Source organism: Pleurodeles waltl, chromosome 10, assembly GCF_031143425.1.
Source record: "Pleurodeles waltl isolate 20211129_DDA chromosome 10, aPleWal1.hap1.20221129, whole genome shotgun sequence".
In the NCBI taxonomy this organism is placed as follows: domain Eukaryota; kingdom Metazoa; phylum Chordata; class Amphibia; order Caudata; family Salamandridae; genus Pleurodeles; species Pleurodeles waltl.
The window spans coordinates 341,175,647-341,188,642 of NC_090449.1; the positions used below are offsets into that span (position 1 = coordinate 341,175,647).

At 43.1% G+C, this 12,996-nt stretch overlaps 1 protein-coding gene across 1 annotated transcript in view; it reads right to left on the minus strand.

The window, feature by feature from the left end:
* Positions 1-582: 582 nt before the first annotated feature.
* Positions 583-12,996, minus strand: part of CCDC78 (coiled-coil domain containing 78) — a 174,896-nt gene continuing 162,482 nt past the window's right edge. Inside the window, exons 14-17 of the mRNA XM_069210558.1 lie at positions 11,341-11,384; positions 9,954-10,035; positions 1,318-1,418; positions 583-1,215 (exon numbers count right to left, since the gene is read on the minus strand). Of these exons, the coding sequence (XP_069066659.1) occupies positions 1,089-1,215; positions 1,318-1,418; positions 9,954-10,035; positions 11,341-11,384 (354 nt within the window). The 3' untranslated portion in view covers positions 583-1,088. The remainder of the gene's footprint in view (positions 1,216-1,317; positions 1,419-9,953; positions 10,036-11,340; positions 11,385-12,996) is intronic.

Here is a 12,996-nt window from a genome sequence, read left to right on the forward strand (position 1 = left end):
TGGAAACACTGATAGTGTTTAGACATGAACACTAAGAACATATATGCCTGGGTTACAAAGGCACTGGACTCACTATGACAGTGGAGAGACATGGACACATAGGGATTCATGGACCCTGCTAGAAATATACACTTAAAGAGGCACTCTTAGTCAAAGGCACTCAGGAGACAAAGACAGTGGGACTTATAGGAAGGCTTGTCAGAAGGACAAGGTAAGGTATTAGTAGAAAAGGACTGACAAACGGAGATTGAGGAAGGGTGTCACAAAGTCATCAATTCACATCAAGCAGACTCAAGTCTACAGAAACCCCATTCTAAGCTTAAATACACTTTCAGAAAGGTGATAGTTCCACAAGTGCATTGCAATGCCAGAAGTGCACTGAACAAATGCAAAGTAAGATAACATAACATAAAATGTCTGTTTCCCTGCCAAGCCTCTGTAAAGGCACATACTGGAATGCTTTAAGTTGCACATTGCAAAGTAATAGACAATCTTTACCACTGGCTAAAGCCTGAGCACTGTGTCTGCTTTGTGGTTTTCCTCTACATAGCTGATGACAGTGAACAGGAAGGCAGTCTGAAATCAGAGCAAAAACATCCATCCCACTTTATTTGTGTAAGGCAATGAAGTAAATAGAAAAAATACATCAACCTATATATCTTTAATGATAGTGTTGTATGTATGTGTCCTTAACAGAACTTAGTATGAATTTCAACAAGTTCACATAATTATGGCTGGCTTTGAAGATAAAAAGCAGGGCCCTGTTGGAGATTTAAGGATATTGCTCAGCAGGCTGCACAGATTTTGCATGCCAGCTTCTATGACATTCAAAGTATCTCCTTACAGTGAGAGGTGTTCATTATCCACCTAATTCTTCAGCAAGTTTTAGAGTACATTGGCGGTGAGTTTCAGGATCAGTGAAACCACTTGTGCTGGCACTTCTAGGCTGAAGAATGAAATTCTTTAAGGCAACAATTCATGAATTATCCAAAGAGACACTTGGCAGCTTCACTTTTCCTTCCTGTAATTGCCAGGCCATGGTTGTTCCCAAGGAAGTGGTGCATAACCTTTCCTGAGCCCCAGAGCTGCTAGAGCTCATAGCTAGTTGTCCGCTTGGCTGCATGAGGTAGATGGGCCTGAGAGGCGTCGGCACTAAAGGCTCGCGGTGCCTCATTTCCCAAGAGCTTCCGCAGCCGAAGAATCTCCTGTTTATACCTGAAACAAGGAAAAGAGTTGTTGTAAGTTTTGGGCCTGCAACTTTCTGTAGGATATGATCACTGATCATATTTCCTTTTAGACTGGAGTAGTCTAGCTCACCTTGCCAGGTGTTTGTCCACGTATTCCTGCAACTCAGCAAGCTGCTCCTCTGCAACAATGGCTCGTGTCAGCAGCTGCCCTCGCTCCTTCTCCAGATCCTCCTGAAATGGCAGAGAGAAAGAGGATAAACTGAGAATAAATCACTCAATACACACCCCACAGAAACTCTCCTTTGGACAACAATACCTTCATACACAGAGATCATACACTAAGGCTTCATGTGATATCACATGGGGGATTTTCCTAACATGGTGTGCCGCTACAGAATTAAATCTAGCCACCAATCACCTGTCTATTTTGCACTTAATGTTTTTGTTCAAGAGTAATAGTGAAAACCTATCTGCCTAGATTTTCTTTTGTCACCTTTTCCTTAGTTCAGGGCAAATTTTATAACTATTTCACTATGTTTCCAAAGGGTCTGCAAAACTAAATGCATCAAAGCCAAATATTATACCAGCATGCAATTTGGTATTGGCTTTTTCTGATGGGACCGCCATTGAAAACTATGCATTCCTTTTACCCAATAATGAACTGTCTTTAGTAGCCATTATATCAGCCTAAAAGGTGGCACATACATCTTTAAGAATAGGGTGGCCCTAAGGGTAAAGCTTTCTTGAATGTCAAAAGTAATTTCTGATTTTTATCTCTCTCGAAATATGTCCCTTCCAGTCATCTGTCTAATATGTCCAAATCATCTGTCTACTACAGCTCTCAGCTTCTACTTGCTGTGACCCAGAATTTCGGAAAAGGTGACTAGTTTTCACTGTTTTTTGGATCCTAAAACCGGTGTAGATGGATCACTTTGTGTGTTAAAGAAAGTTACTATTTGGGGAATAAAGGCCACTTGAGGTTTCCCTCTACAGACAGAAAGTCACTATTTTATCATTATATACAGAAGAACCATTTCTTAACATAACTCCAGATGCCACCTGTTCCTCAGCTCGAACTTTCACAAAACACTACTGCCTTACAAGAAAATGGAGATGAATAAAGAATCACAGTTTGGAAGAGCAGTCCCATAATGTTTCTTAGTGCATAATTAAACGTATTCACCTCAACCCTCCTTCCTTTCCTAATGCTGCTATGGGGGGCTCTGCGGAAAGGGCATTCGTTAAATGTGGTAATGATATTTCTGGTGTATACACATCTTCCTCCACATTCCTAATAATCTCCCCACATGTGGGCATGTGGAAATCTTCCTCATTTCTTCTACTTTTCCTTGCTCCATTTTTCTCTTCTTCCTTGCTTCTGTGGCTAGTCAACAAACTGTTGTCACTGGTGGCTGTTAGTGCCCTTATTGATCCACTTATAACTTCTTGTAATGATGTAATAATGAACCAGTGCTGCCTCTGAAACTGCAGTCTGTGGTGTTGGCGATATGGAAATACTGAAAATCTTCATGATCCAGCCTGAGGATTAGGAAGGTTTCATGATGAAGATTGTGCAGGAGGTATGTACACATTATAAAGAATGTTACAAAAGATTAGTAATGTGTTCTACTGTTGTATCTAGGAAACAGGCCTTTGTCAGGATGATTCTTGCTTGGAAATCCAAAGTTTAGAATTCCATTATTTAGGCTAAGTTTACAAATAAACTGTTCATTGTACACAGCTTGCACCACAACAGGATATTGTGTTTTGCTCAGTACATTGAAACTATTTACAGAAGATATTTTTCTTCCGCCCACTGCAGGATACAGCATGTGGTAATGTGTCAACCTGCATCAACCATTGGTTAAGTTCATTTGAGTGAAAGCTTTCATACCTTTTGCAAGGGATGTAGTCATACTGAATGTAGTTTCTCTAACTGAAGGACTACTGTGTCAGTGTTTTCTTTTTGAGACCAAAAACATATTTTTGCTTTTAGATAATATACTGTTTTAGATTCACAAGGGCCCAACAGACAAAAACAAAACAAGCAGTGACAAAGCCAAAAGGTTGGTGACCAATGCCACTTATTGATTTTGTCACTGTTTTTTTCATTTTGGATATGCCTCTAGAGGCAATAATGGAGAAGTCTGAACATGACCTAAAGCCTTAGATAACTCTTAAGCGCCCTCTAATAATTAAATTAGTGACAGGGGGAAAACAAAAATAATTGTCCTCTGGCTTGTACACCAGGCAAGCCATCCCATTATGTTACCTTTCATATGAAGGGGCTGATGAGAGGTATTCAAGCTAAAGGAATGCCATTGAATAAGGCACAGGGTACAAAACATTTTAGGAAAGCTCAAAAGTATACAAGAACTACTAATATACGTTAACAGCCAATAATGAGGGACATGGGAAACAGTATATTGTACAGCGTGCTTTCAGTGTGAAATCAGTTTATATGTGATCTTTGTCTTGCAAACAACCCAGTGAATTACTCATGGATTATATTGGAAGAAAATCTGCACATTCCCCAAATGGCTGATGGGGCATAGAACAACTCTGTGAGCGCATTTTTGGGTGAATTACGCTAAACAAATTGAGGTGTCTCCTATGAGCCTATGTAGAGGTCTAACCTCTGTATACTTCTAGGCAAATAAAACTCCTGGGTATCATATTTCAGCTGAAATGGTCAGTGAAATCTAAGTGCTTGCACTGGAAAGCCTTACACGACCTTTCATAGAAACAAGATTGTTTTGCATTCTAATTCATCTTTTTTCCTTGGGTAGTTTTGGAATTCTATAGAAATCAATCAGATATTTGCTGGAGCATTTTATGATTCCACAGTGCAGCTGGTATAACATTTGCCCAGTTTAAATGTAAAGTAGGCAAAATGTACAATTGACAAAACAAAAGAGTAGTGTCTTAGACAACTTCATATGTAAAATGATAAGGTTACCCAAAACCTCCAAATAAGTCTGTGTCAGTATATATGTAGACGCAACAATATACTTCGTGAAATAAGGAAAATGTTACTTACCCCAGTAAGCATCTGTTTGTGGCATGTAGTGCTGTAGATTCACAAGCTCTGCTTGTTTTATCTAGATGCTTTGATGGCTGGGATTCTGAACAAGGAAGTATGTTTTCTGTTCTGTAGATATGCAGCTATAGCTGCAAGATATAAGCGAATGGAAGTGTAAGCTAGATTTGCTTTCTCCAAGTGGAGCAAGTAACAAACAATGTCTTGGACAGTACCTTTAATGGGTTTAATATGTTTGAGTTGGCAGTAGCATGCAACATTTCCATTTTGCATCATAACATGCTCTGGTTGTGGGCCTAGAAGCTTTCTTGAGCATGTCCATACATTCTGTAGGTAATCCTAAATAACCAAACTCTATTACTTCAGGAGCCGTATTGAAAGGTTGAGTGACTTGGGCTCTGGATGTCTAATCTGTCCTTGATTTTGAGTGAGAAGATCCGGCCTGATAGGGAGCTTCTCGTGGGGAACTACTGAAAAGACTAGAAGTGTGGCGAACCATGGCTGACACACCCAAGTGGGAGCTACAAGGATCATGGTGAGAGACATCTGCTAGATCCTCTAAACCAGAAATGGAATGAGGGAGGGATGGAAAAGCGTAAGCAATATCCCTGACCAGTTCATCCATAGAGGGTTGCCCTTGGATAGAGGGTGTGGGTAGCTGGAGGCGAAGCTTTGGCATTTTGTGTTTTCTGCTGTAACGAAAATGTCTATTTGAGGAGTTCGCCACTTTAGGAAGTATTTTTCAAGGACTTGTGGGTGGAGTTCGCCAGTCATGGACTTGTTGTTGCATCCTCCTGAGCAGATCTGCAGGAGACACTGCCACTAGGTGAACGTGATGATGGAGAGCTCACTTCCATATTGTTTGAGAGAGTTGTGACAATTGGGACAATAATGTCCCCTTTTTGTTTCTGTAGGTAATACATGGCTGGCTATTGACCGTGCAAACTAAGACAACCTTGTGAGGCAGGTGGTAAAGAAATGCTTTCAGAGCCCTGTGACTGAGACCACTGGCGAGACAGACACTGCTGTAGGGGATGCATGTGGAGTCTGGCATGGGGAACGATGGCAATGCAGGAGGCCATCATCTTTAACAGGCACATGATAGTCCTGACTGTATACGTACAATTCTCCTGAAACTGGTGGAAAAGAGACTGAAAACTGTGAACCCGAGCCGGATTGGGATATGCTAGCCCCAATTCTCAAAGAGAATAGTTCCTAGGTAGAGCTGTATCTGAAGAGGTTGGAGTTGGAATTTGACAAAGTTGAATCCCAGTGTGTGGAGCAGGTCCAATGTCATCTGACTGTGATATTGGCACTGCAGTAATGTGCTGGTTTTGATGAGCCAGTCGTCTAGGTATGGAAATGTGTATGTTTTGGCTTCTGAGGTGAACTAAGCACTTTGTGAAGACCTTGGGAGCAGTTGTGACTCCAAAAGGCAGGGCTTTGAACTGGTGATGTTGCCTGCAACACGAATCTTAAATATTTTCAGTGTGCAGGGTGGATGGGTATATGGAAGTAGGTGTCCTTTAGATTTAAGGCTGTCATAAAGTCACCTTGTTGTAAAATTGGTTTAATTGTCTGAGTTTCAGAACAAGCTTGCGAGAGCCATCCTTTTTGGGGAATGAGGAAGTATAGGGAGTATACGCCTGATTCATGATGTTGTAAGGGAACAGGCTCGATGGCCCCTTTGAGAAAAAGGGATTGTATCTCTTGTTTGAGAAGGGTGGGGTGCTCGGGAATAGCCTGTGAGAGGGAGGGGGAATGTTTGGAGGAGTGGTAATGAGCTCCTGACAGAAACCATGTTGGATAATAATAGGACGCATTGGCATGTGGTGATGTTGACCCTTTCTGTATGGAAATTTTGAAGTCGTCCCCCAACAGGTGTGAAGTGAGAAAGGGGTGAGACATAGGTAGTCACTGTTTTGTTGTAGAGCCTTGGATAGCGGTGCTCTTTCCTCATTTGTTATTTTCTCTATAGGCTCCCCTGAAGAAACTCCTAGAATATGAGGCTGAATACTGTCTAGGGTGGGAGGTAGATGCCTCTGAGGTTGTAGATTTGTAATCACCTCTGAATGTGGGGTGAAGAAAAGTGCCCCTTTGTGAGGGGGACTGAAGAGCACCCATGGCTTCTCCGGTGTCCGTATCTTTTTTCAACTTCTCAAGGGTAGAGTACACTTGAGGACAAAAAAGGTGCTCCTTGTCAGAGGGCATAGTAAGCACTAATTGCTGGACCTCTGGCTTGAATGCACAGCATTGAAGCCATGTGTGCCTCCTTATGAACACCCTAGTGTTAATACTGTGTGCAGCTGTGTCTTCAGCATATAGGGCACAGCGGATTGAGTTATTTGTCATTGTTTGCCCCTCTACAACAATCTGCTATCCTCTTTTGCAGTGTTAATCTGGGAGAAACTGGAGGAGCTCCTCCATCTCATCCAAGTGAGCCTGGTTGTATCTGGCTAGCAAGGCCTGTGAATGGTGATATGCCAGTGATTGGCTGCCTGTGTAGCCACCCTGTTTCCGGCAGCATCCATCTTTTTACTCTCCTTATCTGGAGGAGAAGAGTCCTCTGTGGCCTGACTACTGGCTCATTTCTGTGCAGTGGTGGCCACTATAGAGTCTGGCGGGACCTGGGATCTGACATATAGCAGGTCAGAGGGAGCAGTGTTATATTTCTTATCTGCTCTAGAGATGCTAAACCTAGAGAGGACAGGTTCTTTAAAAAAGTTGTCTGCGTGACAAAGCGTGCCAGGGAGCATTGGGAGAGACAGGATTTCTCTATGTGTGGATGTAAGGGTATCGAACAGGAAGTCCTGCTCGACGGGGTCCCTATGCAGCTCAACATTATAGAAGATGGCTGCCTGAGCTACTACCTGCTGGTAGGATGTATTATCCTTGGTGGGGAGGGTCCTGCGGGATACAAATCTGGGTCAATATTGAACATGAGATCAGGGTCATGTGTGTCCCATGGTTCTGGGTCCTGCTGTCTCCCACCCAAATCTTCCCCAGTATAAACAGGGAAACCCTGAGGTGTCAGGTCTTCTGCAGTATGTGAGGCAGGTAAATGAGGAAATGAAAGGTGGAGGAGAAGCAGGGAGTAGAGGATGCAGAGAATCTGGATCAAGAGGAAGAGGAGAATGAGGAGAAGGCTTTTGAGGCGTGCTGATAGACTTGTCCTTGGTGAACTTCCTTGAAGGTGAAGAAGTGTTTCAAAGTCTCTTGGAAGGACAGTTTCCTATTCAACATAACAGGGGGGAAGCAATAATGTGCAATGTACCCTCCTGGATATAGAAGCGGTGCTGTTGAGCATCCATCGTCTCCAAAATAGGTTCTACAGGTGATGGCGTAGCTGAAGACTGGATGGAGTCTTTCTGCTCTGAAAGTGGAGGCTCCCTTGTTTTTGGCACCGAAGGTTTCAGTCGGTGTGCTTTTGTTGGCACCGAAGCAGAGATGGAAGCTTGTCGGCTAGGAGCCGAAGTACTTGGTGCCAAATTCTGGATCAAGATAGTTTGGACAGTGGAGCTGGAGGTCAATGCCGAAGACGGTGTTGTGGTCTTGGCTATCTTCGTAGCTGAACCGGAGGGCAGGGCAGCTGAAGCAGTTTTTCAGAGCTAGCCACAGCCTGGTGGCAGTGGCAGTCTGGCAACCTCTGTAAGGGGCTTTTAAGTGGCCTTAGGGTGGGCAGGAGGGGCAATGGTACTCATGGGTTGCACTGATTCACCTCGTGGCTATCGATATCCGACTGAATGTCAGAGTCAGAGCCCTCGATGGAAAAGGCCTCTTCTTGTTCCGGCTCCTGCTGGGCATGCTCCTCTCCAAAGATGTGCAGTGTCATCCGAAGTCTTGTGCGTCATCTCCAACCAACAAGCTCTTCGGTCCCAAAGGACTTGCAGACATTGCAAGTAGCTTCCTAGTGTTTGTGGGAGAGGCACAGGTTACACATCAGATGTTGGTCGGTGTGGGGGAATTTAGAGTGGCACCAAGGACGGAAACGAAATGGCGTCCGTTCCATCAGCTCAGCACATTCTTCGGTGCTGCCGGTAGGCCCAAAACAGGTGAGGCTGCCCCGGAAGGTGCGTGGTCGGTGCCCAGACTGATCAGTAAAGAAGAACGTGAAGATGGAAATAAATGATAGAGAAGACGGAAGGAAAGATTTTGAACCAGAGCAAGTCGAAAGACTGAACAAAGACACACACATCTGAACCCAATGGTGGAAAGAAAACAGTCTAACAAATGAGTCGATGCCCATGCTCAGTATCACCGAGAAAGAGGCGTCACTCGATCCTGTGACTTGAAAATGCTTATTTGAAGAAAAACAACTTACAACACTCCGGACACAACATCACATTTCATGGCAGGAGTATGCAGAGCATGTGTATCTACAGCCACACATGCCATCGATGTTTTATATCTGAGAATATTTTTTAGGTATAGTCCACTGATTTAATCTACAAAATAAATTCTTCATACATATCAAATGGTATGTTTTAGATAATGAATTCTCAGCTTGAGAAGTCTTCAACTATGGATGTGCTTGGGGTCACTACAGGGATTTTCCTGTGCCGTTTGTCATAGTGAAGGGAGCGTCCACCCTGCCAGACTCAAAGTCCATATACTACAGTAAGGAGAAGAGGACTCTCCTGGGGTGATCTTCGGTCTAATCCATGGTCTCATTCAAATGCCACTTTCTTCTGGCTTGGCACTGATCCCAGCTCCCACAGTCTATCATCCACTAAGAGCAAAGGTATGTCTGTGAGTGTTGATTTACACCATCCTGGTTTTCCAAAGGAGAGTGTTCTTGTTTTTTTGGAAAATTGGCTCCCACTTCCACTCGGGGTTTTTGATTTGCTCTAAAATGGGGATAAGCTTCTGCAAATCTGATCATCTATGACAGTTTCAGAGAGGGAATGATGGCTTATTTTACCTTCAATGGGTCAGGGTGACCAAGAGTACTGTTATAATTGAGGGACAAGGTCCTCAGTACATACAAGTCAGGAGTCTCTCAGGTAGGAGGAAAGTTCCTCTTTTAATGTTAATTTACAGCCACATCATGATAGCTCCTGTGAGGGCTTCATCCTCCTCCCAACTCCAATTGTCTGATAGTCTTCACCCAGCCCACAGACCCTAACATTCTTCATAGTAGCATTATGTCATTGTCTTTCTCTTCCTTCTTCTTGCTCCCTTTTCTCTCTATTGGTACAGGTCAAATCTTATGATGATGCCATTGTCCTTCATCTAAAGTAACTAAGCACTGTGTAGGACTGTGGTGCAGTCCTTCTCCTGTGCTGGTATTGGAGTTTGGTTTGGTCTAGTTACTTTTCTACTCCTGTTCCGAGTGTTATTCTGTTTCAGCTTTGGTCCTTATTAACAATTGCGGCTCCATCAATATTCAGCCTGATGCAGGAGTTTGGATCAAACTGTGAAGTTAGGTTTGCAATGCAATTAGATTGCTACTTCTGCCCTGATAAATTAATGCTGTGTAGTTGCTGTAACTGTACTGATACTTGAGGATTATTGGTCACTGCTCTTAAAAGGATAGATAGGTGTGGCTCAGTCATTTATTTCTGTTGTAATACGAATGTGGGTTGGTAACTCCGATATCCTGATACATGCGTGGTTTGGTGTCACTTCCTTTGAATACCTCATTTCTTGATAAAAGTGTGGTTTGTTTGCTGTTTTTAGTGTGCAATGTGAGTGAAGTTCAATCACTTGCCTTAGCATGCACTTACCTGTGTGTTGTGGGTAAATTCACGCAACTGCTTTCGTATCTCTGCCCAGCCCTCTTCTCCAGGCTTGCCACTCACCCCCAACCTGAAATGGGATGTAGAACATGAAAACCAGAGTACAGTGCTCTTTACAATGCAAAGTTAAGACCCCTGGGAGAGGTTTGGGTGAAAGCTGTGGGGTTTCTGGAGTTGTAGGCCCTTATTCTGCTAAGCATGCTGTGAGGTTGAGGGCTGGGTCAAATAACTGTGAAATCCACAGTGCTGGAGAACTGAGGCGACAGCTGTGATGTCTTCAGTGCTGGAAATCAGCAGTCTAATCGTTGTCAAGCTGGCAGGGCCAGTGCAAGAGGTCTGGGTTGTGATAGATCAGAATCCCGGAGTGCTGGAAAATCATGGAGTGTTTAGATGGCTGGGAGTGAAAGGAATGGCACACCAGTGGTATAGGATCATGGTCTGTTCAAAGGGCGGTGGGCGATAGGTATAGAACACCAGTGCTAGAGCTTCATGGTGTACTCAGAGAACTGGGGTGAAAGGGAAGGAACACCAGTACTACAGGTCATGGATTGGACAAACGGCCGGTGGTGATAGGTACAGAACACCAGTGCTAGAGGGTCATAGAGTATTCAGAGCTCTGGGGGTGATAGGTATAGAACACCGGTGCTAATGTGTAATGGCATGTTGAGAGGGTTGAGAGCGATAAGTTTAGCTCTACAATTTTAATGGGGCTGATGTGTGATAGCTAAGACATTTCTCCGGCTGGCTGGCTAGACTGTGGTAGCTGTGGAATCACCAACGTTTGGGTCCCCAGGTATGAGTGGCGAGACATTTATAATGCCTTAAGGCTGAGTTTGAATACTGTGAGATTATAACTGCTGAAAGGTCAGGTGTGAAAGTCAACGGTGTGACAGAATTTTAAATACATAATTTGTCCAAAGATGAGGACTATACTTCCACCCATTTTCCAAATTTTTTCGTCTACTCTTGATACATTGACCCTGGGTCCCCAAAGTTAGGAATCATGTAGGTTGAAAAATGTTTATTGGAAGTAGGTTCCTTATTAGCTGGACATTTCTCATGCAACTGCCCCTCTATACAATGGATGTCCTTTCAAAAACAGTAATCAATCAACACAATGCATATTTGTCCATTTCTACGGAGAGCATGGTGATGTTGGAAAGGCCAGACTGTAATATCTGTGATGAGAGAAAACACCTTACTGCTGGTTACTAAATCCAACTGAGTCAAAGAACCATAGTAGATGTTTTTTTAAATGGCATCACCTATGACACAAGTAAAATGAGGGATTAAACTTTACTGTCCAAAAACTAAAATGTTGTTGTTCATTTAAGTGGAGGGTGGATCTTTTCTCAAAAATACAAGATGTACTCACTGTTGTGCATTGTGCCCCCTGCCTGACTGGTCACTGAGTCGGACCTGTGCAGAAACGAGAAAGGGAAGAACTGAGTGACAATGTTAGTCTCAATTCATTAATTGCCAAACCCCTCTAATGTCACCCTTGCAGCAGGTCCACATACTGATATTTTCCAGAAGAACCACAATTCGTATAATTTTGATTTTCACATCTCTTACTCAGAATATATAGAGTTTTGCCACATGTTGTCCTCTAAATACACACTAAAATGTGTCCATCCATTGAACGGAGGTCATCAAGAGACATGCATTTTAGACATAGACCCCTAATTGGTTGAAACATTAGTTTTGTCAACACTGACCTACAAATTAATGATCTAACTACATTGCTCTCCCAAGTAAACGCAGTTGAAGTAAAACTGGACAAGTTCAAGAGTCACTTTGAAAGATAATCTTTCCTAGAGTATGACAAACAGAGAATGGCAGTGTTTCTCTAATGGCTAAGATGGAAAGATATTTTGTGGAGAAATATAAAATGCATGAAATTCAGTGTAAAAGTGTGTATTATAGGTATTTTTGAGGCATAAAAACTAAATGTTGGTGCAATTGCCATCTTATGGATATTGCTACCACCTTATTCGCAACACACAGTAAACATATAGTTATTTTATGGCAAGACCAGAGGCTCATATTATGCTTTAGTCTTTTCTTTATTTCTAATAGCAGCTGCAGTCAAGAACAAAACTACTGATCCCATAAGGCAAACAAAAGCAGCCAATGGGGATCAAAAGGGAGTTCCAAGTAATGCACCAATCACTAACAATCCACTCTAATAATACCTAACTTGACTGAGAACAGCCCTCTTTTCTTGCTGCTCGCAGTCAAGATAAGCATTATTTTTCTCTTTACTTTCACTTCATTATATTAGTTCATAACACGTTACGTATAGGCGCTGTTTTTCTTATTGACATGCCTGTATGTTTACTTTATTCCGTGTAGTCGGCTCGTAGCCGCATTATATTTCTGGCCCTCACGCCGCGCGCTCGCTCACCAACTGCCGCTTCTGTCCGTTCCTTTCTCAGCAGGCATCAGTAATTTACTGTCGCTCACTGAAGAGGAAGCATTCCAGTCACGCCTACCTTTCCTGTCAGCTGATGCTTCGGGAGACGGCTTTTTTCCGACGCCGGACTCCTCGTTGTCGTGCGATAACTGCCTGCTTTCACTCTGCAAGTATTCTGTCCCGCCCATAGGCGGAGCCTGGCTGTTTCTTCTCACTCTGTGAGAAAGTTAACCCTTTCCTCCTTCTTTTTGATTTTGTACTTTTGTGCCACCATGGACAGTTCTGTTTCCCATTTATCCCATGAAGAGGAGGAAGACGTCCTTAAGGAAAACTTAAATGACTTTATACAGTTGTCCATTGACCAGGCTATGTCAGCTTCTTGGCAAAAATTGTCAAAACATTTGGAAAATTCTGTCGTTAATTTGGTGTCTAAAACCATGCTGGCCCATTCTGCTGGAGAAAGCAGGAAGCCTCCGGCCTCATCAAAAAATACCAAAACGACGCTGTTGGTTGGTGACAAAGTCTCACATATGACAGATGACATGGTTCCTCAAAGGCCTCCTGTTAAGGAGGGGTTAATATCTAAGTCCTCAAAGAAATGCATGGTTAAATCAA